Source organism: Mytilus californianus, unplaced genomic scaffold (genome assembly GCF_021869535.1).
Source record: "Mytilus californianus isolate M0D057914Y unplaced genomic scaffold, xbMytCali1.0.p SCAF_14, whole genome shotgun sequence".
NCBI classification, from domain to species: domain Eukaryota; kingdom Metazoa; phylum Mollusca; class Bivalvia; order Mytilida; family Mytilidae; genus Mytilus; species Mytilus californianus.
Genome location: NW_026262626.1, coordinates 24,997,842 through 25,021,090, shown reverse-complemented (window position 1 = coordinate 25,021,090; position 23,249 = coordinate 24,997,842). Strand labels below are relative to the sequence as shown.

Genomic DNA, 23,249 nt, shown 5'->3' with positions numbered 1-23,249 from the left:
ATTTAAAAGCAGTGTAAGGGAAGTAACCAAAACGTTATATTTGGATTACCTCCCTTACACTGTTTTAAATTATCTTAATTGTTCATTAACCATTACTTTATACATAATTTAAAAGCAGTGTAAGGGAGATAATTTCAATGATGTATTTGATTTATCTCCCTTACACTGCTTTAAATTATGTTTTGTACTAAAGTATTTGTCCATTAACCAGGACAACCTTGTTTTTCCCCCTTTTTTGCCCCTAATTCTTAAACGGTTTGAGCCATAACCCCCCAAAGCAAATCCTAACCATCCCTTTGTGGTATGGAAACTTGTAGTATAATTTCAGAGAGATCCATACACCGTTCCACAGTTATTGTCTGGAAACTAGAAAATGCTTATTTTTGGCCCCTTTTTGGCCCCTAATTCCTTAACTGTTGGTACCATAATCCCCAAAATCAATCCCCACCTTCCTTTTGTTGTATTGAACCTTATGGTAAAATTTCATAGAGATCCATTCACTTAAACTAAAGTTAGAGTGCGAAAACTAATGCGTATTCGGACGACGACGCCGGACGACGACGACGCCGGACGACGACGACGACGCCAACGTCATACCAATATACGACCACAAAATTTTTTTTGCGGTCGTATAAAAATAAGAAGATATGGTACGAGTGCCAATGAGACAACTCTCCATCCAAGTCTCAATGTATAAAAAGTTAATAATTATAGGTCAAAGTATGGCCTTCAACACAGAGCCTTGGCTCACACCGAATCACTTTTAAACTTGTAAAGTGAATTAATATTATTGATAATCATGATAATTGCTGTACTTGTGTTATTAGGCATGAAATTATCTATTCATAAAGGGAGATGCTGATTGCGTAAGTCAATATAAAAGCATGTGCTCGACTTGTTACACTTTTTTCTTAGTAACTGGATTTAAAAATTTATTTTTCAATCTAAATTTTCATTAGCATTTGCTGAAACGTAATTAAATAATGCAATCAATCCTCTATCTTGATCAAGTGTTCTCCTGTCAGGTGTGTCAATCTACGTGTACTAGTGATTAGCGATGTTTAGTCGGATATCCCTTAGGGCTTATAATACAATATGGGTTATGCAATAGATTATAATTGCTAACAAATTGGCATCAGGTAAAGAAGCGAATTTTGACAATGGCGGAAATTATTTAACGATGATGTGGATTATTTGACAATGGCGGAAGATATTTTAACGATTGTGGTGCGCCATCCTCAAACAGGTCATGGAGATCCCTGCCAACAGACGTACATGTACAGATGGACAAGGGTAACACTTAATGCCCCCTCCATCGTGGCAGGGGCATTAAATATAATGTTGTCATTCTTGTTTACAACCCTTACTGTTTTGTGATGTTTGTCTAATTTGTACATGTGGCACCAATATTGTGAAAATCCATGTACATGTATCATGTGTATGGTGGAAGCAGGACAAATCGCCCCACTGGCAAATCGCCCCACTTTTTCACCAACTTGCCCCAATTTTAAAAAAATTGCCCCAAACTGGTTAACCAACTCGCCCCACCTTTTAAAAAATCGCTCCACTTGTGAAAAGGGTTACATTTTGTAAATCCCGTTAATTTTTCTCCTGCCAACTCGCCCCACTTAATGAAAAATGGTAAAATCTAGAGGAATATATAATTTTGATTTTTCAGGTCTGCCAACTCGCCCCACTTAAATGAAAACTTATCTACACAGAATACAAAAAAACGAAAATTTATTAAATTATTATCATTGAAATTAAATGATGTTTCACTTTCTTAAAATATAATTGTAAATACATTATTTATTATCATGTAATTTTTGTATTATTGGTGAATAACTTTATTCTTGTAAGCTTAGTTATTTGCATAACAATTGAAAAGAAACCTGATAATTGTATCATAATCCCATATTTTATCATAACAATTGAAGGATTTCAATTAACAGCAATTTGTTTTTATAGCACTAAACGGATTGGTTACTTTTTGTCTTTGAATTAAGAATAATTAAACACTAACGAGCAATCAGTGAAAGGCAAATGTTACTTTCCAGTAAATATCAAAGAGAATGTCCATTCATTCTAGTCAAAGCAGGTTTTGTTGTTGTTGAAAAATTGATTGGTAAGTTTTGTTTGTGGTTTGAAAACAATAAAAATTGAGAAATTTATGGCTTGGTTTCAAAATTATAAAAAGTAAAGTAGCCTTTGACATGCATTTACTATGTCTACTGTGTATCCTTGTGTTGTATTGCAGGCAGCATATCTACAACCAGACTCTTACGCCAGTGTGGTCGTGTCAACGGTCCAGTCATGGAAGCAGACAGATACTGAACTATTTAATGACAATCTATTGTATGCCATACATATGTATATGTGTATTCACGTTCATGTTTCTAGTGCTGACATTTCATCTAGTATTTCGTTTTCAGTGGCGGATCCAGAACTTTTCATAAGGGGGGGGGGCCCAATGACTGACCTAAGGGGGGGCCCGCTCAGTCATGCTTCAGTGATTCCCTATATAATCAACCAAATTTTTCCCACAAAAGGGGGGGCCCAGGCCCCCCCTGCATCTGCCTATGGTTTTATGTTATCATGCCAGTGCTTGTCATAATTGATTTAATGTATGTTTGTTTAAAATTTTATTGTTATGCATACTTATGCATGTTATGTAGATGTGCAAACCTGTCATCTGAGAATAAAATTATGTAAACACACATGATTCTTGACTTATCTTATAAAACATTGAATATATTTACCAGGAAAAATAGCGTCACAGAAATGCTGATGCTTACTTCTCTCTGCTTTATTTCATTACAGTTTAATTCTTTTATTCATAAGTGGGGCTAGTTGGTAGGCTTTAATTCTGTACATACTTTTATTTATCAGTAGGGTGAGTTGGCAGACCTAAATTCAATGGCATTACTTCCTTTTTCATAAGTGGAGCGAGTTGGCATGACTCAATTCATCATGATTTTTCTATTTTTCATAAGTGGGGCTAGTTGGCATGACTCAATTCATCAGGATTTTTCTATTTTTCACAAGTGGGGCTAGTTGGCATTCAAGTCACAGAAATACTGATACTCACTTCTTTCTGCTTTATTTCAACAACAAAAAAAAGAACTACATGTACATGTTTATCTATGGTTTTTATAGGTATTGATTTTATTTATAAGTGGGGCAGGAGCATAGATATACAACGGAATTGCATCTTTTTTCATTTCGAGTTGGCATTACTGAATTCATCGTGGTTTATCTATTTGTCATGAGTGAAGCGAGTTGGCAGACCTTATTTTAGCAGGATTTTAACCCTTTTCATAAGTGGGGCAAGTTATCCAACCTATTTTCAATGTGATTTTACCCTTTTTCATAAGTGGGGCGAGTTGGTAAACAAGAGTGGGGTGATTTTTTAGAAAGTGGGGCAAGTTGGTGAAAAAGTGGGGCGATTAGGTGTGGGGCGATTGCCAGTGGGGCGATTTGTCATGGATTCTGTATGGTACCAGCGGGATTCGAACCCTCACTCTTGGGATCTAAAGGTAGCGCTCTAGCCTCTAACCAATTGAGCCAAACTCAACCATTTACAATGTAGAGTACCTTTAAGAGGGGACCAAGTCCCCTATTACGGTAGTAAAATCAATAAAAAAAAAAAAATTTTAAATCGGGAAAAATTCCCGAAATTTTCATTCCACTAATGAACTCAAAATCGTTAACTTTTTTATTTTCAGCCTTTTTTGTTTTCCCGCATTTGCGCAGAAATCTACTTCCTTTTTCGTTTGCATGAGTCTTTGAGTAAAATATATATTTATCAGTCTAGTAAAATATAGGACATGTAGCAAGGAACGCAATACCAATTTCATTTTTAATAATTCATTGAATGGCTTGATATGAAAAACCGTTACCTGATGATTGCGTTTCTTTGTTTACATTGAATATGACGTCAAAACATAAATAACGTCACAACTAAAATCCCTAACAACAGAACCAAAATCGGAAACGTTACGGTATTTCCGTTTCTTTTTTAACAGATTTGAAGTTAAAATATGTTTGAATTAAAAAAAAAATCATACAGACTTCGTCCCCATTCACAGGTTATGCCTGCCTCATATAAGGCTTAAATTAAAATATTGTTTGTTTGCAGTTTACCGACCGACCTTCGAAAATCCGCCCGACTGTGAACATTTTATTGCTTTTAATTTGAAGAAATTATTTTTAATACTTCTTTTGACTCGATCCGGAATTTTGGGTCGCTTCCGGAATTGATTTCAGGTCTAGGCCAATTACATGTTTGAAGTTCGGTTTTTCTTTCCTTCCTATCAAGCGTTCATCGGACACTTTAATGGTAAAGCACATGGAGATTGTTTACAGGTATCCACGAAGTCATGGAGGAGTACTTTATTCTGTCGTCTTCTGTCAATTTTAAGACAAATAATACACAGAAAAGTTCCATAGTAAACTGTTTATACTGATTTAGGCAGAATTGCACACGGAATGATTTCTTCGATGATATCATTGAAGATGATACAGCGGATATTCATAAAACCGACACGATAACCCTTTCTGTCTCAAACAAATCGGATACAGAATCTTTTGAGACTGACTTTATGGAACCAATATCAGTGGTTCAACAATTTGACAGCAGCCTGAAGTATGCCATATTTTCTTTAAATCGTCATGAAGACGACAAAGATGAAACCACTCCTCCGCCAGTGACTTCATGGATACCTGTAAACTCAACTGTACTGTGGAAGGACGAATTTGAAGTGTTAAATCAATAAGAAGCCCCACAAACTACACAAAGATGTAGAGAAAATGAATCGTTGGCTTGAGAAATAAATATATTCTCTCTGTATCAATCTATCTTCGATTGCAATGAGCATGCTCCTTTAGGATAAGGGGGGCTGTCCCACTCATTGCAATTATTCTCTCTCTTACAATATTAAATATACCCAAACTGTGTGGCCTGTGTGAATTGAATTGAAATATGTCCTTAGCTGTCAATTTTTTTATGCAGTCAAATCATTTCAGTACAGACCATTTACTTTTAATGGGGTGTTATGGATTTCACCCCAAAGCTAGTCTTAAGATTTTTGTTTGTTTTAATTAAAGCCTGGCATCAACATATCTTTCCAAATATAACCTTTATAACAGTCAGATGTCTAATATATTTTTTTTTAAGTTGTCTTTTTTTTCAATTGAGGAAGATTCAATGGTTGATTTTTTTTAACACACTCCTAAATTGTCTTTTGAATCTTTAATATCTACATATTTCTGATGCAAATACTCTTCTCATGAAAACATTCTAGTAAAGATGCATATATGTCAGTGAATATGTTTCTTTACAACAATTCTAGTCATTCCTTGTTTATAAATGTTCCAGTATTTCATAATACCATAAATTTATGTCATGAATCGTATAATGACACTATGTTAAGTTTCAGTTTTGGTTAAAAAGTTGTTTACCTGAAAATGCCTGTTCATTTCATGTTAGTTTTCAGTGTTTGATGTTTCAAAATGTTTTTTCTTCACAAGAAACTTGGTTTGTGTTAAACTGCTTGTTTAAACTTTATTCTGGCTGATAAAATAAAATATTTATCCTACCTACCGACCCTGCAGTCTGAAGGTACAGTCGGAAAACTGCAAACAAACATATTTTTAAGGTTGGCCTTATCTCGGGGTATACAACACTACTGTTATAAACGTATTTACACTTTTGGTATTTAGCTATATTTTGCCTCCGAATGACCTTAGATCTACTCCGAATCACCTTTTGACGTCAGACAACAATCACTTTTTAATTGTGACGTCAAATCTTTTGAATTATGATGTCAAAGTTTACGGGAACCTGTGTGATTTTACGTAATGGCGGACACATTTGCATACAAGTGTAAATACGTCTATTGTTGTCTAGAACGAGTGTTACCTTTTAGCTTGGTTTCTTCTTTAATAGTTGGTACAATAGCTGGAGCTTTATCATTGCCTTTGTGATTCGATGCCACTACAATAAGTAAAATAACGATTATCAAAAAGATGACGCCACCAATCATGAGGAAACAACGACTTTTTCTTCTCATTCTAAAGCATGCAACTTTTACGGTGTCACACTTCAAATTGGATTTCCTTGAGATTACCGAGATCGGGTAAACCCCTGTACCAAAATCTTCATTTGGTTCATTGTCTGAATGCAGATATAAATTCTCGGGGACATCTACTCTGTCATATTTCGATTCCATTTCTGGAATTTTTACTTTCTTGTGACTCACAAATGTCGCAAAATGTAAACAGGTGCAACGGAAGTTATTTAGCAAATGGCAATGCCATCTATCACGACAAGGGGAGATAATTCAGTAGCTCTTCCCAATAACCATGATATCTTTTAGAAAAGAACAACAATAAAGTACCGATTTAGTTTTTTGACGAGCGGATTTCTGCCCTAGTAAACAATTGTGGGGGAAGGTCTATTAACAGGACAGTTATTTTCGATACGTTTTCATCTGTAACTTTTGTTTTAACCAACATATTGTTAAAATTTAAACTGTATAATAAAGAACAGGGTATATACTTACATTATTTGTAAAAAAAAATAAAATAAAAAATTAATAAGTTAAAAAAAATCTGCCAGGACAGTTAAATTTAAAAAAAAAAAATGGCTGAAATTGCCGAGAAAAATATACTTATGATTGAAATAATTTCTCCAAAACAACTGTCTGGCATAATATTTTTGTACGATTATAAAGTTTAGGGAATACTCATTCTAAAAATCTAGAAATTAATATAATTTTCGATTTTTAAAGGTAAAAAAATCTGCCAGGACAGTAGCCTATTACGTTAGAAATTTTGTTGAAATCAGCTCAAAATCAAAATATAAAGTTAAATATCTTCTTCAAAATGAATGTCTGGTAACCAAATTTTAGTTCATTGGAAAGTTTGAAATATAAGCTTTAAGAAAATATAAAAAAATATGGACTTTTATTTCATTAACACAAACAAAATCTGCCAGGACAGTAGCCTTTTGCGTCAGAAATTTTGTTGAAATTCGCTTAAAATCAATGGATAAATTTGAATATTTTGTTCAAAATGCATGTCTGGCAAGAAAATGTGTGTTCATTGGAAAGTTTGTATTATCAGCTTTATGAAAATATAAAATTTTATGAACTTTTATTTTGTAAACATAAAAAAAATCTGCCAGGACAGTAGCCAACTATCTTAAATGTTTGAATAAATGGCGGAAATCAACGTAATTTTTAATTATAAATGAAATAGTATTTTTATTACCATTGTTTGGCATACTTTTTTGATATTATTAGGACCAAATCATTCAAAAAATCTATAACTTTATTTTTTAATCATTTCTTAAAGTAAAACAAATATGCTAGGACAGTACATTATTACATTGGAACTAGTGAAGAAATTTGTTTTAAATTTAAAATAATTCTCAAAGATTTTTTTGTTTTATTCTATTCAAAGTTTGCAGTTTAAGCTTTATCAGTGATATATTCATGAAAGTGAACATATTTAGAAAACATAATTATTGGTGTGTTCATTAAAAAAATATTTACTTATTTCGTTATGTTGATTAATTTGATCTCTTTTCAGTTAATTAAAGGTAGCAGACAGATCATTGAAAGGGCATGGGCTTATATTTTATTAATCAAAAACATTTCATACACATACATACATATATATATAAATAATCATACAATACAATAAAAAAAAAACAACACAAAAATTAAAAACTGTAAAATCTCCTTTTTATCGGAAGCAAACTCTTAACAAATTAAATTAAGTTTTGACAGTAATAAAAACTTCAAAGTCACTGATTGGTGTCAAATCCTCATAGGTGTTTATTCACTAATTAGTAATGTGTTTAGAGCACAGGAATGTGTCACCTTCTTTTATCCCCGTACACGAAACGTGTTTCCAAATGTTGCATTTTTTAACTGCTTTCTGCCATTCACACCCTAACATGTCTTCTACTGAATCACATTTGCCACACTGACAGTTACATTCCACCACACTAGTTTTATATTTCGGTTTACCTTTCATGCCATTTTTTTTCTTTGGAAATGGAATAAATTCACCTTTTTCTAAACAAATCACAAGATGTTCTCTAAAAATTTCTGTGTCAAATTCTACATGTATTCCACCTGAAAAACTTGTAAAACAAAATTCTACAGCATTTGCAATTGCAAACAACCCACAATCTATGGAATTAGTTTGTTTCTGAACTTCTGGTATCTTGACCAACAGACGTTTTTTACCATGTGAATATATTTGTGAAAGTTGTATTTCTGAAGATGTTGTAAGTGTGTCGTACATGCTGTCCAATATATAAACTTCATTTGATTGTTTGGTTAAAGAAGTAACCCAGTGTGAATGTCCTTTATGATGAATTTGTACAGCCGGACCCTGTGTAGGTGTAAAACTTGTCTCAGAAAGCCATTTTTTTTGTTGATTACAGAAAACTGGAGCATAACATGTGTTCTGGAAACCCTGGATTAATGGAAACTGTTTTAAAAGAATGTTTTGTGCATAATTAACAATGTCGGAAGTTAAACACTTTCTATCTGAAATTTCCTCACAAGTTAAGACAAATAAGTTACTGTCCTGGCAGATTTTTATCTACTTTAAGAATGAAAATTGATCAATTTCTTTAGTTTTATATTATAATTGTGTCTGTTACTTTATGATAGTATCAAAATAGTATGTCAGACAATCGAAATAAAGAAAATATTTCATTTATAGTTAGAAATTGCGTTGTGAATTTCCGCCATTTATACAGAAATTTAACGGAGTAGGCTACTGTCCTGGCAGATTTTTTTTGTGTTAATGAAATAAAAGTCCATATTTTTTTTATATTTTCTTAAAGCTTATACTTTAAACTTTCCAATGAACCAACATTTGCTTACCAGACATTCATTTTGAAGAAGATATTTAACTTTATATTACGATTTTGAGGTAATTTCAACAAAATTTCTAACGTAATCGGCTACTGTCCTGGCAGATTTTTTTAACTTTAAAAATCGAAAATTATATTAAATTTTAGATCTTTAGAATGATTATTCCCTAAACTTTATAATCGTACAAAAATATTATGCCAGACAGTTATTTTGGAGAAATTATTTCAATCATAAGTAAATTTTTCTCGGCAATTTCAGCCATTTTTTTCTTAAAATTTAATTGTCCTGGCAGATTTTTTTTAACTTATTAATTTTTTATCTTTATTTTTTTTACAAATAATGTAAGTATATACCCTGTTCTTTATTATACAGTTTAAATTTCAACAATATGTTGAGTAAAACAAAAGTAACAGATGAAAACGTATCAAAAATAACTGTCCTGGTTTTATCTGTCCTGTTTTTAGACCTTCCCCAATTGTGGTTATCTAATATGAACACATGTGCATATACTTTCTTTTAAAAAGAAATTCCTTCATTTATCAAAGTCAGAAATATACTGATAATATTGAATTATTGTTTACCCGTAAACTAATTCGTCAACATCTTTTCAATATGCAGTTACCTTAACCATGACACCTTTCGTTAGAATTTCGACAACCGCACAGCGCAAATGCGAGGAAAAATCGTGATGAAAGAAAAGGTAAACAAACGTTGAATTAGGATAATATTAATCGATTTTGAAAGAACAAAATGTAATGTACCTGATCAATTAACAACTGTTATGACCAAATTTAATTTACTGGGAACCCATGGAAAATGTTTAAAAAAAAACAACAAATATACATATGAACTAATTTATTTTTCACATGCTCCATAATTATGTATTGATTGTTTATTTACAGGTTACGATTGGTAAAATTCCGCACCAAAACCCGAATATTAATAAGCAGCAAAAGTTTTTGATAAACAATCATATCATGCAATATTTTGTGTCGATTGATTTTGCCATTTGCTCCGGGACTTTTCATTTAAATTTTCCTCTGAGTTCGGTATTTTTGTTATTTTCCTTTTTTTTTTTTGTACGTTATGGATCCGTAATAAACGTACACAAAGGACTTGGTAACTTAGTATATGTGCACGCATTGGATCAATAACTTTTTTCACATTATTTTTTTTATCAGAAACTCGTTCTATTTAAAACATGGGTTTTCTTTACAGCAGATTCTATTGAGTGTGTAGCCAAAGGTAATATCTTTGGTTAGCTTGCTTGTTAGCTGAACCGTGAAGTCATTATTTGGTCAGGTATACTACCCTCCTTTCGAAGTAGCATAGTCCAACAGACAGATTGATTGGTTTTCTGTCGGACTAGTCTATTCTTAAAGTAGGGTAGTTTACCTAACCTAACAATGACTTCACGGTTCAGCTATCAAGCAAGCTAACCAAAGATATTACCTTTGGCTACACACTCAATGGAATCTGCTGTAATGAATTGACAAACAATCTTTATTAGAAACAGCTTCATTCGCATGTATATTTATTCTCTGGTTTTAAATCTATCCAACAATTAATATGAATTTCATATTTTACAATTTTTTTTGAATCAGGGCCTTTTTTATTCAAAAATCGAGTTGCGATCATTTTCTGAAGTTGACCAGAAATAATCTAAGTCAAACCAGGTAATTATTCGTGGATAAATAATTAACACATGACAATGTGATGACTTATGTTATTCTCAGTAGTTTGTGGGTTTTTTTTCTTTCTTTGTGACGGTTTAATAGCCTCTTTCTTTTCAAGTTTACTTTATAAATTGTAAATTTCAATGCACAAAAGTTTCAAATGAGAAAAAAAAATATTCTCAAAGATAAACCAATTGCCAAAGTCTTAAAAGAATAAGACAAGGGCAGCATATGTGCCAGTGTGGACTATATACGAAAATATTTGTATATAGTAATGCTAATTTAAAGATTATAAAACGGCAATCGCTTAAAATTGAAATAAATTGAACTAAAATATTTTAACAGTTTAAGAAACAAAATTTTAGATAATACATGTACATGTGAATTTACTAGTCTATTGCCTGTTTGATGCACATTCTCCTTGTATACACTTAACTTTTAGAAAAATAAAACGAATTGAACAAAATAAATATTATTTTTAATTTGTCTCCGTCCTTTCAAAAGTTTCTATCGTGAAAAAAATTTTAATTTTGCAATTGAACAGTTATGTAAAATTTTTATTAAAAAGGAAACTTATTTTATTAATTATTTTTCTGTTAATGTAAAGTTTACGGAGAGCTGTCTCATTGGCACTCATACCACATCTTCGGCTTACATTTATATTGTACATGTATTTGCAGAATTTGTAATTTTTAATTTATCGAATGAATAAGATAATTGGAATCGTTAAAATTCAGAATTATACTTGAAAACAGATGCCTGCGACCCCTGTTGTTTCGATTAGCATGTTTTCTAAAGATATCCGCGTGAAGTTCACAAATTTCAACATGTATTTGGTCACCTGGTGTGAATTTCAGATAAAATTGTCAAGTTCAAATCCACGCTGCTTTTCACATCGTTAAATTTTTTGTCTTAACTGTAGACATTTTTAAAGAAATTTGAAAATTTCGCTGTACATTTTTACTTATTCATTATTAATACGACATTTCTCTTTACAATACGTTTGTGTAGCGTGTTTTCCATTGTGATGTATAAACAAAATGAATCGTCGCGGGCAATGGTACTATAGTAGCATTAAGTGTTGAAGGCCCATTTTGAGAAAAGTGTCTCTCAGAAATCATGGTTGAAAAGTCAGTGAAAATAAAAATCAACATACAATTCTGGGAGGTTAAAACAAGATAAAAAGCAGAGACTGAATTTATTCTTTTAATAAAAATCAAAATGTTACAATGAGTTTGTGTTTGTGTATGTGTATTAAAATTCTACGTTATCTCATATTCGGGTTTACGTCGAAAGAAAGGTTTAAAATATATCAAAATCGAACAACATCGTGTGAAAATTTCTATTGATGACTATAGTGAATCATTTTTCGATTATGTATTTTGTTATTACATGAATTACATCTATCCATATTTTGATTGTCAACTCAATGCATACTTCTCTAAAAATGGTGTTACTGAAATCAAGAATAAAATAATAATAAATAAGCTTTATTAAGAGTCGACAAGGTATACAAACAGAGACAACATAAGCTCTAATGAGCTTTTAACCGACATACAAGACATTTATAACAATACAACATATAACAATACAACACATAATACACATGCAATAAATTACACAGCACAAAAAGAAGCACTAAAAAGCATGATGGTAACAAGCAGAATATAAGCATAAACTAGGTATTAAAGCTAAAAGCATATAAGTGTAAACTAGGCATAAAAGCTGGTAAAATGCATAGCATAAAATGTTTTAAAGAAAAAAAGGGGGTATGATCTAAATGGTAAATAATTTTAGCATAATATATCAACTAAAAATCTGCACAATCTGTGCACTTACAGTCATTTCCATTCCATGACTTTAAAATATTTTTGAACTGACTAAAATTAGCAATTTTTCTAAAATCATCAGGTAGATCATTCCATAAAACAGCAGCTGTGTATTTAAAAGAGTTCTTACCATAGGTTGATGTTCGGACCCTAGGTATATCTACAATATTAATTAGAATATCTAAAATTATATTTACAATATTTCAATACAACTAAATCATGTAAACATGGTGGTGACAATTTATATAAAATTTTAAAACATTCAATAGCCATGTTACGCATACGTCTTATTTTCAATGATGGAACCTTTGCTCGTAAAAGTAGTTCATCATATGAACTAGCATAGTCTTCATATATGAATCGTAAAGCCCTTTCCTGAATTTTTTCTAATTTAGTGGTGTTATTTTTGTTGCAAAAATGCCATGCCAAAGGACAAAAATTAAAATTAGATAAAATAAATGTGTGAAAAATGGTCAATTTATTTAATTTAGTAAGGTAGCAGCCAATGCGCTTTAAAACATTCAGTTGTTGAGATGCTTTACGACAAATATTTTTAATGTGGTGATTAAAATTAAGTTGATAGTCAATATCAATACCTAAAAGTTTGACAATCTCATCACAGGATATTTTTGCTGACTGTATATTAAAAACAGGCCTTTTTTGCAAATGTTTTATTTCCAACTGCAATGGCTTGGAATTTATCAGGATTTGCCTGCATACAATTAAATCTAAACCAGTCAATTAAAACAGCACTTTCTCTTTCAAGTGTACACAATAAATTTTCAAAATTGTTGTCAGCATATGACAGAGTATTATCATCAGCATAATTATACAGGGTACCATGTTCAATAAAATAGAATATGTCATTTATAAAAATATTAAATAATAGGGGTCCCAGGATTGAGCCTTGGGGTACCCCTTTCTGGATGTCAGCCCAACTGCTGAGTACTCCCTTGATTTGTTGCCTACGATCTGTAAGATAATTTTGAAGTAATTTCACTGATTTAGAAGAAAGACCGTAGGCAGATAATTTACTTAAAAGAATATCATGTGGTAGACAGTCAAAAGCTTTCGAAAGATCCATAAGTATAGCTGCCACATACATATTTTTATCCAAAGCTGTTTTCCAATCTTCAAGGAGTCTAAGCAAAAGAATATTATATCTAATATAATATAACCTCACAATTACAACCCTCTTGCTTTTGAAATTGTTAAAGAACAATTTTAATTTTATGCAAGTCCTTTTATAAACTATAACAAACCAACGTTTTAATGATAGATATATATACATGTATATATGTTTGGTTGTCATAATCTCGTATTTGTCCTTTTTCTACTTTTTATTTTGTATGTTTGATATTCGGTAAAATCGAATTTTATCTTTTGGAAATAAAGTCAGTTTATAAAACTCGCATTCATACGGAACCTAACATGATACAATGTCATATGGTTATAATATTGTTTACTTAGGGTTGTCAAATTATTTACGAGTGTCAACATTGTCTTTACAAACTCAGCATGGTGTCTTGATAAGATATCACACACAGAAAAGACTGATTAGACGGATAAGAAATTAAAATCATGCGGGATAACTCGTACTAGCTTACACTGAGGATAATAGTTGCATGGCCATGATATGATGGTCGAACGGTTCGTTTTATGACTTTGTTCTCTTTGAATTTGGATTTCAAACTGAACAACGAATTGTTATCTTAATTTCAATTTCAAATTATTTTTCTAAGTTTAAAAGCAAAAATTAAAAATGAAATAAGTCAAATTTGCTTTAATAGAAAAACAAAGGATATGGTTAGTTTTTCCAAATTTAGTAACAAAAGTTCAAAGTCTTACTCAAAGGGTATTTGAAAAGGGCATTACTTCGATTGAAAGCTTTGATGGTTCAAAATCGGAAAAAATAGGAATAGGTGTACAAGATGTAAGCACACTTTTTCATGATCAAGATGTTAACTTGGATGAACTCATCATGAGGAATGTTTTGTTAAAATAATGTTGATTTTATAAGCGAAAATGTAGATATTTATTTTGTCTAATTCATTGGTGGAGGTTTTTCTATTGATATTTTTTGTATGTAATCATTATTAGGGTGAAGGACTTTATTAGGTATTTGATTTTATAAGTCAATTCAAAAGGCTTGCTTACAAATTTTAATTATAATGATGAGATGTGTTTATATGCTGTAAATTGAAAGACAGTCCAAATATTATTAATATAAAAGACTTGCGTACAAATTTTAATTATAATGAGGAGAAGTTTTTATATGCTGTTTATTAAAAGACAGAATATATAGATATTATTTAAAAAGCTTGAATATTAATATTTTAGAATTAATTAAGGAATGACTGTAATATTTTTTCTGTCTATGAAGAAATAACATCAAAAATGTGGTGCACACTGAATAACCCGCGTAGCGGGTTATTTTAAAGTGTGCACCACATTTTTTATGTTATTTCGAATAGACAGAAAAAATATTACAGTCATTTCTTATAATTTAATTCTAAATTCCATTTCAAACCGGAGTAAACCATGAAAAAACGTTGATGACATCACGGTCACATGACAAAATTATATCTATGAGCTGATAAACAAAACAACGTCAGCCAATCAGAAGACGCGTTACATCCAAAATTAAATTATTTCATAATAAGTAAAATTCTTAAGATGCTGGTTATATTTTAGAGTATTAAACTGCGTGAATAATGATAAAATTAAAACATCTATATCTTGATTTGGAATATAATAATTTCTGTTTTGATTCATATTTTGAGTTGTTTTCTGAAGATACAATCCGTAATTCTAGAATATACGCGCCTGTATACACTGGTATAAGAAAGTTTCATTTAAGAACCTTTTGGCGACGAAGTTAAGGGTATTTCTGCGATGTTATAACCATGATTGTTCAAATATGGTTGACGCAGTTGGGCAGTGCGTAAGTTCATTTCTTTTTTAGAGAAACAAAAAAATTCTATGTTATTTAGAATCCAAACCTTTTTTTCGCACAATTAATAAGGCATACGTTGCTAAGCCATGAAAATTGTGCACGTTGTTGGTTAGTGTTATTCACGGTTGTTATAGTAAAAAAATTTCTATGAAAAAGAAAACCAACCCTTATTGTGGTATTTTTTAAGAATGACAGAATTATCTTCAGAAAATAGCGCATAGATAATAAAAATTGATACAACTGCTTTGTTCACTCGATCTTATGGTTTTAAGTTTTTAAGTATTTCGCGATAGATGAAATATATGATTATATATATACAATATATGTACATTGTCGGAAAATATAAAATTTATTTGTATGAGCTTTAGGAACAGGACGAAAAGCGTAGCGAGTACAAATAAATTTTATATTTTCCGACAATGTACATATATTGTTTTTATCCTGAAATTTACACCCAACACTTGAAACTTTAGTTGTTAAAATCTAAATCATTGTCTCTGATTTTTCAAAGAAATCGACATAGTTTAAACGCGGACATTACCGCTTGCTCAACATGAAAGCGGGGTAACAGGAGACTTTATTTGTACAAGTACATTCGTCATAACTCGGCCGATTCCGTACCTCATCTAAGGACAGAAGGAGAGTAGCGGAGTCACCCGATGATTGCCGATTGGCACACGTACAAACAAAGCAAAAAATTATTTGTGTACCTGTTATTTGTACAAAAGTTAGCTGATTGCAGGATAAATATTTTTTAATATGTTCAAAGGGATATTTGAACATCATGTATAATCATCAATGAGCAAATCAAATGAATGATTGACAATATAAAAAAAAAATCTATAATAAGGGTTAAAAATGAAAATGTTTTTATAATATATATTGCATTGTAACACGGATGGCAATATTAATAGAAAAAATAATTTAGGACTTAAATATATGGAAATAAGTATCATATGATTAATCGTTATAAACAATAACGCGATACATCTTCCGACGAATATTAATGTGATGCTGATGAAAAAAAGGGAATTAGCAAGCCAAGAAAAAAAAATGAGAGAAGAGGGTCATAAGGTCATCTATAACTTCCGGTTTAAATGAGATGACAAATGAGATATAGTTTAGAAAGTAGCCAGAACATGCCTGTTGATGAAATAAGTATACTAAAGAAAAATAAACGAAAAATGTATAAGTCTGAAAGAAAGACTTAGTCTAATTAATGTTAAACATTCTCACATTTTTTTTTACGACTAACAAGATGTAGTCATAGGCTTCGTTATAACTAGTTTGTTTATTTATAAGTATAATTTTTATGTGTATATGAAATATTTTTGTAAATAATATACTTTTGTTTTAATTTATCATATTCATTCTAATTGTCGCTTCAGATGGATCACTGAAAAAGTATTGATTGATTAGAACTCGTATTAATATCAGTAATCTCTTAATCACAGCTTTGTTTATGAAAAAGGAAGGAAAGTGTTGGTTGAATGTCAAACCTTATTTAAAACCTTTTCAGTGTCTGCGAGAGCGGAGTATATATTAAAAGGTTGTTTTTGGGGGGTAAATTGCTACACAGTAGAAAAAAATTTAATTATATAACTTAGTAACAGAAATTAACTTTAATATAGAAACCATTTCGTATTTTTTCGAGTTTTTTTATTCTAGTTAAGGAAATAACATATTGATAAGTCTATTTAGCAAATTAAAGCAGTAAGAACTTATTGAGGACGACTTTGAGCTATCAAATTTAGTAAATGCATTGATTTATTTCTTTGCTATCTTTATAGGCATTTTGTTATATTTATTTTCCAAACATAGTCAAAAATTTAAGTTTAAGTTTTAAAAAATTGAGAAGTACTAATAATAAAGAGGTTCAAATAGTCACTAGATATCTTGGTGGCGATCAAGTGGTGTCAACTAATGTTGAGGGCGATGGCACTGCCTCCAGAGATGTTAGAATAGCTTCTGTACCACTATTAGAACCAGCCACTAAGAACTATTATCCAGTACTCGACTTGTCAAACAATGAGAAGTAACAATTGAGTAAACTGACCACAAGAATGACGATTGGACAATAACACTGGATATTGGCTTTGATTATTGGACACAACGCAGACGTTAAGATGTATATAAAACTATACGATCACATTACTTTATATTGGTAGAGGGAATCGTTCTACAACATCAATAGGTAGATTTGCCTGATTTGTTCCAGCCAGTGATAACTGAGCAACATAGTCAGGGATCCTGAATCAACAGGGTAGGTAAGCTAGGTCAGTTAGGAGTAATATCAACGACAGATTGTGGATCACATGGAGGTCGGAGTACTAGTATATGAACGACAGATGGTGGATCACTTGGAGGTCGGAGTATATGAACGGCAGATGGTGGATCACATGGAGGTCGGAGTATATCAACGACAGATGGTGGATCACTTGGAGGTCGGAGTATATCAACGACAGATGGTGGATCACATGGAGGTCGGAGTATATCAACGACAGATGGTGGATCACTTGGAGGTCGGAGTATATCAACGAAAGATGGTGGATCACATGGAGGTCGGAGTATATCAACGACAGCTGGTGGATCACTTGGAGGTCGGAGTATATCAACGAAAGATGGTGGATCACTTGGAGGTCGGAGTATATCAACGACAGATGGTGGATTACTTGGAGGTCGGAGTATATCAACGACAGATGGTGGATCACATGGAGGTCGGAGTAGTTGCGCATGGAGGTCGGAGTTATCGACGACAGTCGGAGAAGTTGCAGTACTTCTGAATGACGGGGATTGGCGTTGCAGACACACAAACGGATTGTTGGAGTTGACTACGACGTTCGGAGGAGCAGTCCACCGGAGTCGGGGTTATGAAGACGACCAGCAGTTAATGGTTGCGCCTTTTTCTTGTATTACGAAGTTCCGATCTTTGATGTTACGAAGAGTGTAATAATTGAACCTTTTCAACTTAGTTATTCCACACAAGAACAGTATGAACTATGCATTGCTGGACATTCAGTAGATGTTGTTGAACTGTTGAAATGACTTTGTTTATGAATGTTGTTTTTTTTTAATTTGCAAGCATTCATATTGTCCTGCATTTATCAAAATCAGAAATATACTGATAATATTGAATTATTGTTTTCCCGTAAACTAATTCGTCAACATCTTTTCAATATGCAGTTACCTTAACCATGACACCTTTCGTTAGAATTTCGACAACCGCACAGCACAAGTGCGAGGAAAAATCGTGATGAAAGAAAAAGTAAACAAAAGTTGAATTAGGATAATATTAATCGATTTTGAAAGAACAAAATGTAATGTACCTGATCAATTAACAACTGTTATGACCAAATTTAATTTACTGGGAACACATGGAGAATGTTTAAAAAAAAAACAACAAATATACATATGAACTAATTTATTTTTCACATGCTCCATAATTATGTATTGATTGTTTATTAAAAGGTTACGATCGGTAAAATTCGGCACCAAAACCCGAAAATTAATAAGCAGCAAAAGTTTTCGATCAACAATCACATCATGCAATATTTTGTGTCGATTGATTTTACCATTTGCTCAGGGACTTTTCATTTACAATTTTCCTCTGAGTTCGGTATTTTTGTTATTTTCCTTTTTTTTTTGTACGTTATGGATCCGTAATAAACGTACACAAAGGGCTTAACTTAGTATATGTGCATGCATTGGATCAATAACTTCCTTCACATAATTTTTTTATCAGAAACTCGTTCTATTTAAGAAATGACTGTAATATTTTTTCTGTCTATTCGAAATAACATCAAAACTTCGGTGCACACTGGATAACCCGCGTTATTTCGAATAGACAGAAAAAATATTACAATCATTCCTTATAATTTAATTCTAAAGTCAATCTTTAAGGAGTAAATTTTGAAAAAAAACGTTGGTGACGTCACGGTCACATGACTTATGTCTCATGATGAGCTGATAGACAAAACACTTTCAGCCAATCAGAAGACGTGTTACATCCAAAATTAAATTATATACCTTTAACACAGTAATAAAACGAATATTATTAAACTTCTCATATGATGGTCGAACGGTTCGTTTTATGACTTTGTTCTCTTTGAATTTGGATTTCAAACTGAACAACGAATTGTCATTTTAATTTCAATTTCAAATTATTTTTCTAAGTTTAAAAGCAAAAATTAAAAATGAAATAAGTCGAATTTGCTTGAATAGAAAAACAAAGGATATGGTTAGTTTTTCCAAATTTAGTAACAAAAGTTCAAAGTCTTACTCAACGGGTATCTGAAAAGGGCATTAATTCGATTGAAAGCTTTGATGGTTCAAAATCGGAAAAAATAGGAATAGGTTTTCAAGATGTAAGCACACTTTTTCATGATCAAGATGCTAACTTGGATTAACTCAGCATGAGGAATGTTTTGTTAAAATAATGTTGATTTTATAAGCGAAAATGTAGATATTTATTTTGTCTAATTCATTGGTGGAGGTTTTTCTATTGATATTTTTTGTATGTAATCATTATTAGGGTGAAGGACTTTATTAGGTATTTGATTTTATAAGTCAATACAAAAGGCTTGCTTACAAATTTTAATTATAATGATGAGATGTGTTTATATGCTGTAAATTGAAAGACAGTCCAAATATTATTAATATAAAAGACTTGCGTACAAATTTTAATATAATGAGGAGAAGTTTTTATATGCTGTTCATTAAAAGACGGAATATATAGATATTATTTAAAAAGCTTAAATATTAATATTTTAGAATTAATTCATAATAAGTAAAATTCTCTAGATGCTGGTTATATTTTAGAGTATTAAACTGCGTGAATAATGATAAAATTAAAACATCTATATCTTGATTTGGAATATAATAATTTCTGTTTTGATTCATATTTTGAGTTGTTTTCTGAAGATACAATCCGTAATTCTAGAATATACGCGCCTGTATACACTGGTATAAGAAAGTTTCATTTAAGAACCTTTTGGCGACGAAGTTAAGGGTATTTCTGCGATGTTATAACCATGATTGTTCAAATATGGTTGACGCAGTTGGGCAGTGCGTAAGTTCATTTCTTTTTTAGAGAAACAAAAAAATTCTATGTTATTTAGAATCCAAACCTTTTTTTCGCACAATTAATAAGGCATACGTTGCTAAGCCATGAAAATGGTGCACGTTGTTGGTTAGTGTTATTCACGGTTGTTATAGTAACAATTTTTCTATGAAAAAGAAAACCAACCCTTATTGTGGTATTTTTTAAGAATGACAGAATTATCTTCAGAAAATAGCGCATAGATAATAAAAATTGATATAACTGCTTTGTTCGCTCGATCTTATGGTTTTAAGTTTTTAAGTATTTCGCGATAGATGAAATATATGATTATATATATTTTTTAATATGTTCAAAGGGATATTTGAACATCATGTATAATCATCAATGAGCAAATCAAATGAATGATTGACAATAAAAAAAAAATCTATAATAAGGGTTAAAAATGAAAATGTTTTTATAATATTGCATTGTAACACGGATGGCAATATTAATAGAAAAAATAATTTAGGACTTAAATATATGGAAATAAGTATCATATGATTAATCGTTATAAACAATAACGCGATACATATTCCGACGAATATTAATGTGATGCTGATGAAAAAAAGGGAATTAGCAAGCCAAGAAAAAAATGAGAGAAGAGGGTCATAAGGTCATCTATAACTTCCGGTTTAAATGAGATGACAAATGAGATATAGTTTAGAAAGTAGCCAGAACATGCCTGTTGATGAAATAAGTATACTAAAGAAAAATAAACGAAAAATGTATAAGTCTGAAAGAAAGACTTAGTCTAATTAATGTTAAACATTCTCACATTTTTTTTACGACTAACAAGATGTAGTCATAGGCTTCGTTATAACTAGTTTGTTTATTTATAAGTATAATTTTTATGTGTATATGAAATATTTTTGTAAATAATATACTTTTGTTTTAATTAATCATATTCATTCTAATTGTCGCTTCAGATGGATCACTGAAAAAATATTGATTGTTTAGAATTCCGTATTAATATCAGTAATCTCTTAATCACAGCTTTGTTTATGAAAAAGGAAGGAACGTGTTGGTTGAATGTCAAACCTTATTTAAAACCTTTTCAGTGTCTGCGAGAGCAGAGTATATATGAAAAGGTTGTTTTTTTGGGGGTAAATTGCTACACAGTAGAAAAAAATTAATTATATAACTTAGTAAAAGAAATTAACTTTAATATAGAAACCATTTCGTATTTTTTCGAGTTTTTATATTCTAGTTAAGGAAATAACATATTGATAAGTCCATTTAGCAAATTAAAGCAGTAAGAACTTATTGAGGACGACTTTGAACTATCAAATTTAGTAAATGCATTGATTTATTTCTTTGCTATCTTTATAGGCATTTTGTTATATTTATTTTCCAAATATAGTCAAAAATTAAAGTGTAGAGGTTGGCCAAATTGAGAAGTACTAATAATAAAGAGGTTCAAATAGTCACTAGATATCTTGGTGGCGATCAAGTGGTGTCAACTAATGTTGAGGGCGATGGTACTGCCTCTAGAGATGTTAGAATCGCTTCTGTACCACTATTAGAACCAGCCACTAAGAACTATTAGCCAGTACTCAACTTGTCAAACAATGAGAAGTAACAATTGAGTAAACTAACCACAAGAATGACGATTGGACAAGAACACTGGATATTGGCTTTGGTTATTGGACACAACGCAGACGTTAAGATGTACATAAAACTATACGATCACATTACTTTATATTGATAGAGGGAATCGTTCTACAACATCACAGGTAGATTTGCCTGATTTGTTCCAGCCAGTGATAACTGAGCAACCTAGTCAGGGACCCTGAATCAACAGGGTAGGTAAGCTAGGTCAGTTAGTAGTAATATCAACGACAGATTGTGGATCACATAAAGTTCGGAGTATATCAACGACAGATGCTGGATCACATGGAGGTCGGAGTATATCAACGACAGGTGGTGGATCACTTGGAGGTCGGAGTATATTAACGACAGATGGTGGATCACTTGGAGGTCGGAGTATATCAACGACAGATGGTGGATCACTTGGAGGTCGGAGTATATCAACGACAGATGGTGGATCACATGGAGGTCGGAGTAGTTGCGCATGGAGGTCGGAGTTATCGACGACAGTCGGAGTAGTTGCGCATGGAGGTCGGACAAACAAACGGATTGTTGGAGTTGACAACGACGTTCGGAGGAGCAGTCCACCGGAGTCGGGGTTATGAAGACGGTCAGCAGTTAATGGTTGCGCCTTTTTCTTGTATTACGAAGTTCCGATTTTTGATGTAACGAAGAGTGTAATGATTGAACTTTTTCAACTTAGTTATTCCACACAAGAACAGTATGAACTATGCATTGCTGGACATTTAGATGTCGTTGAACTGTTGAAATGACTTTGTTTATGAATGTTGTTTTTTTTTAATTTGCAAGCATTCATATTGTCACCGATTTAAACTAAAATATAAAATTCTATTTCTTAAGAAAGGGGGGAATGTGACAATATAATGGGCTTCAAAATATATATATATATATTTATATATTCTTAATATGTTTAATAAAATTCATTGAATAAAATAACACAGGGAGATATCTATCAAGAAAATTGTACAAACAAGTTTTAGACTGATTGTTTAAATTCAAGGTTAAATAACATGTAAATATAAGTACATGTACACATGTAGGCCATATGCTGACATGTTATAATAACAATTAATTAATGAACTGGACATACACAAGATTCATAACTATAAATTGTCCAGATTGGTAAAAACATGCCAATTAAAGTCAGCTTGATAGATATTTATCTGTGTATCTTTAGTTTAAAAA

The 23,249-nt window shown here is 31.6% G+C and overlaps 2 protein-coding genes and 1 long non-coding RNA gene across 5 annotated transcripts in view; 2 read left to right on the top strand and 1 right to left on the bottom strand.

Annotated features, from left to right (window-relative positions):
• Positions 1-23,249, top strand: part of LOC127724604 (40S ribosomal protein S4-like) — a 399,059-nt gene that overhangs the window by 261,601 nt on the left and 114,209 nt on the right. The window lies entirely within an intron of this gene.
• Positions 1-23,249, bottom strand: part of LOC127724600 (sodium/potassium-transporting ATPase subunit beta-like) — a 51,519-nt gene that overhangs the window by 14,517 nt on the left and 13,753 nt on the right. The window contains exons 2-3 of one of the 2 annotated variants that reach the window (XM_052231619.1): positions 12,533-12,562; positions 5,921-5,995 (exon numbers count right to left, since the gene is read on the bottom strand). In XM_052231619.1, the coding sequence (XP_052087579.1) occupies positions 5,921-5,995; positions 12,533-12,562 (105 nt within the window). The remainder of the gene's footprint in view (positions 1-5,920; positions 5,996-12,532; positions 12,563-23,249) is intronic. The other variant, XM_052231620.1, reaches the window with a different exon arrangement.
• Positions 17,599-22,579, top strand: LOC127724633 (uncharacterized). Of its 2 annotated transcripts, none has more exons than XR_007992622.1 (3): positions 17,599-17,679; positions 22,434-22,511; positions 22,554-22,579. It is a non-coding gene; the product is annotated as an uncharacterized LOC127724633 (long non-coding RNA). The 2 variants fall into 2 exon arrangements; XR_007992621.1 differs by lacking the exon at positions 22,434-22,511 and adding an exon at positions 17,764-17,841.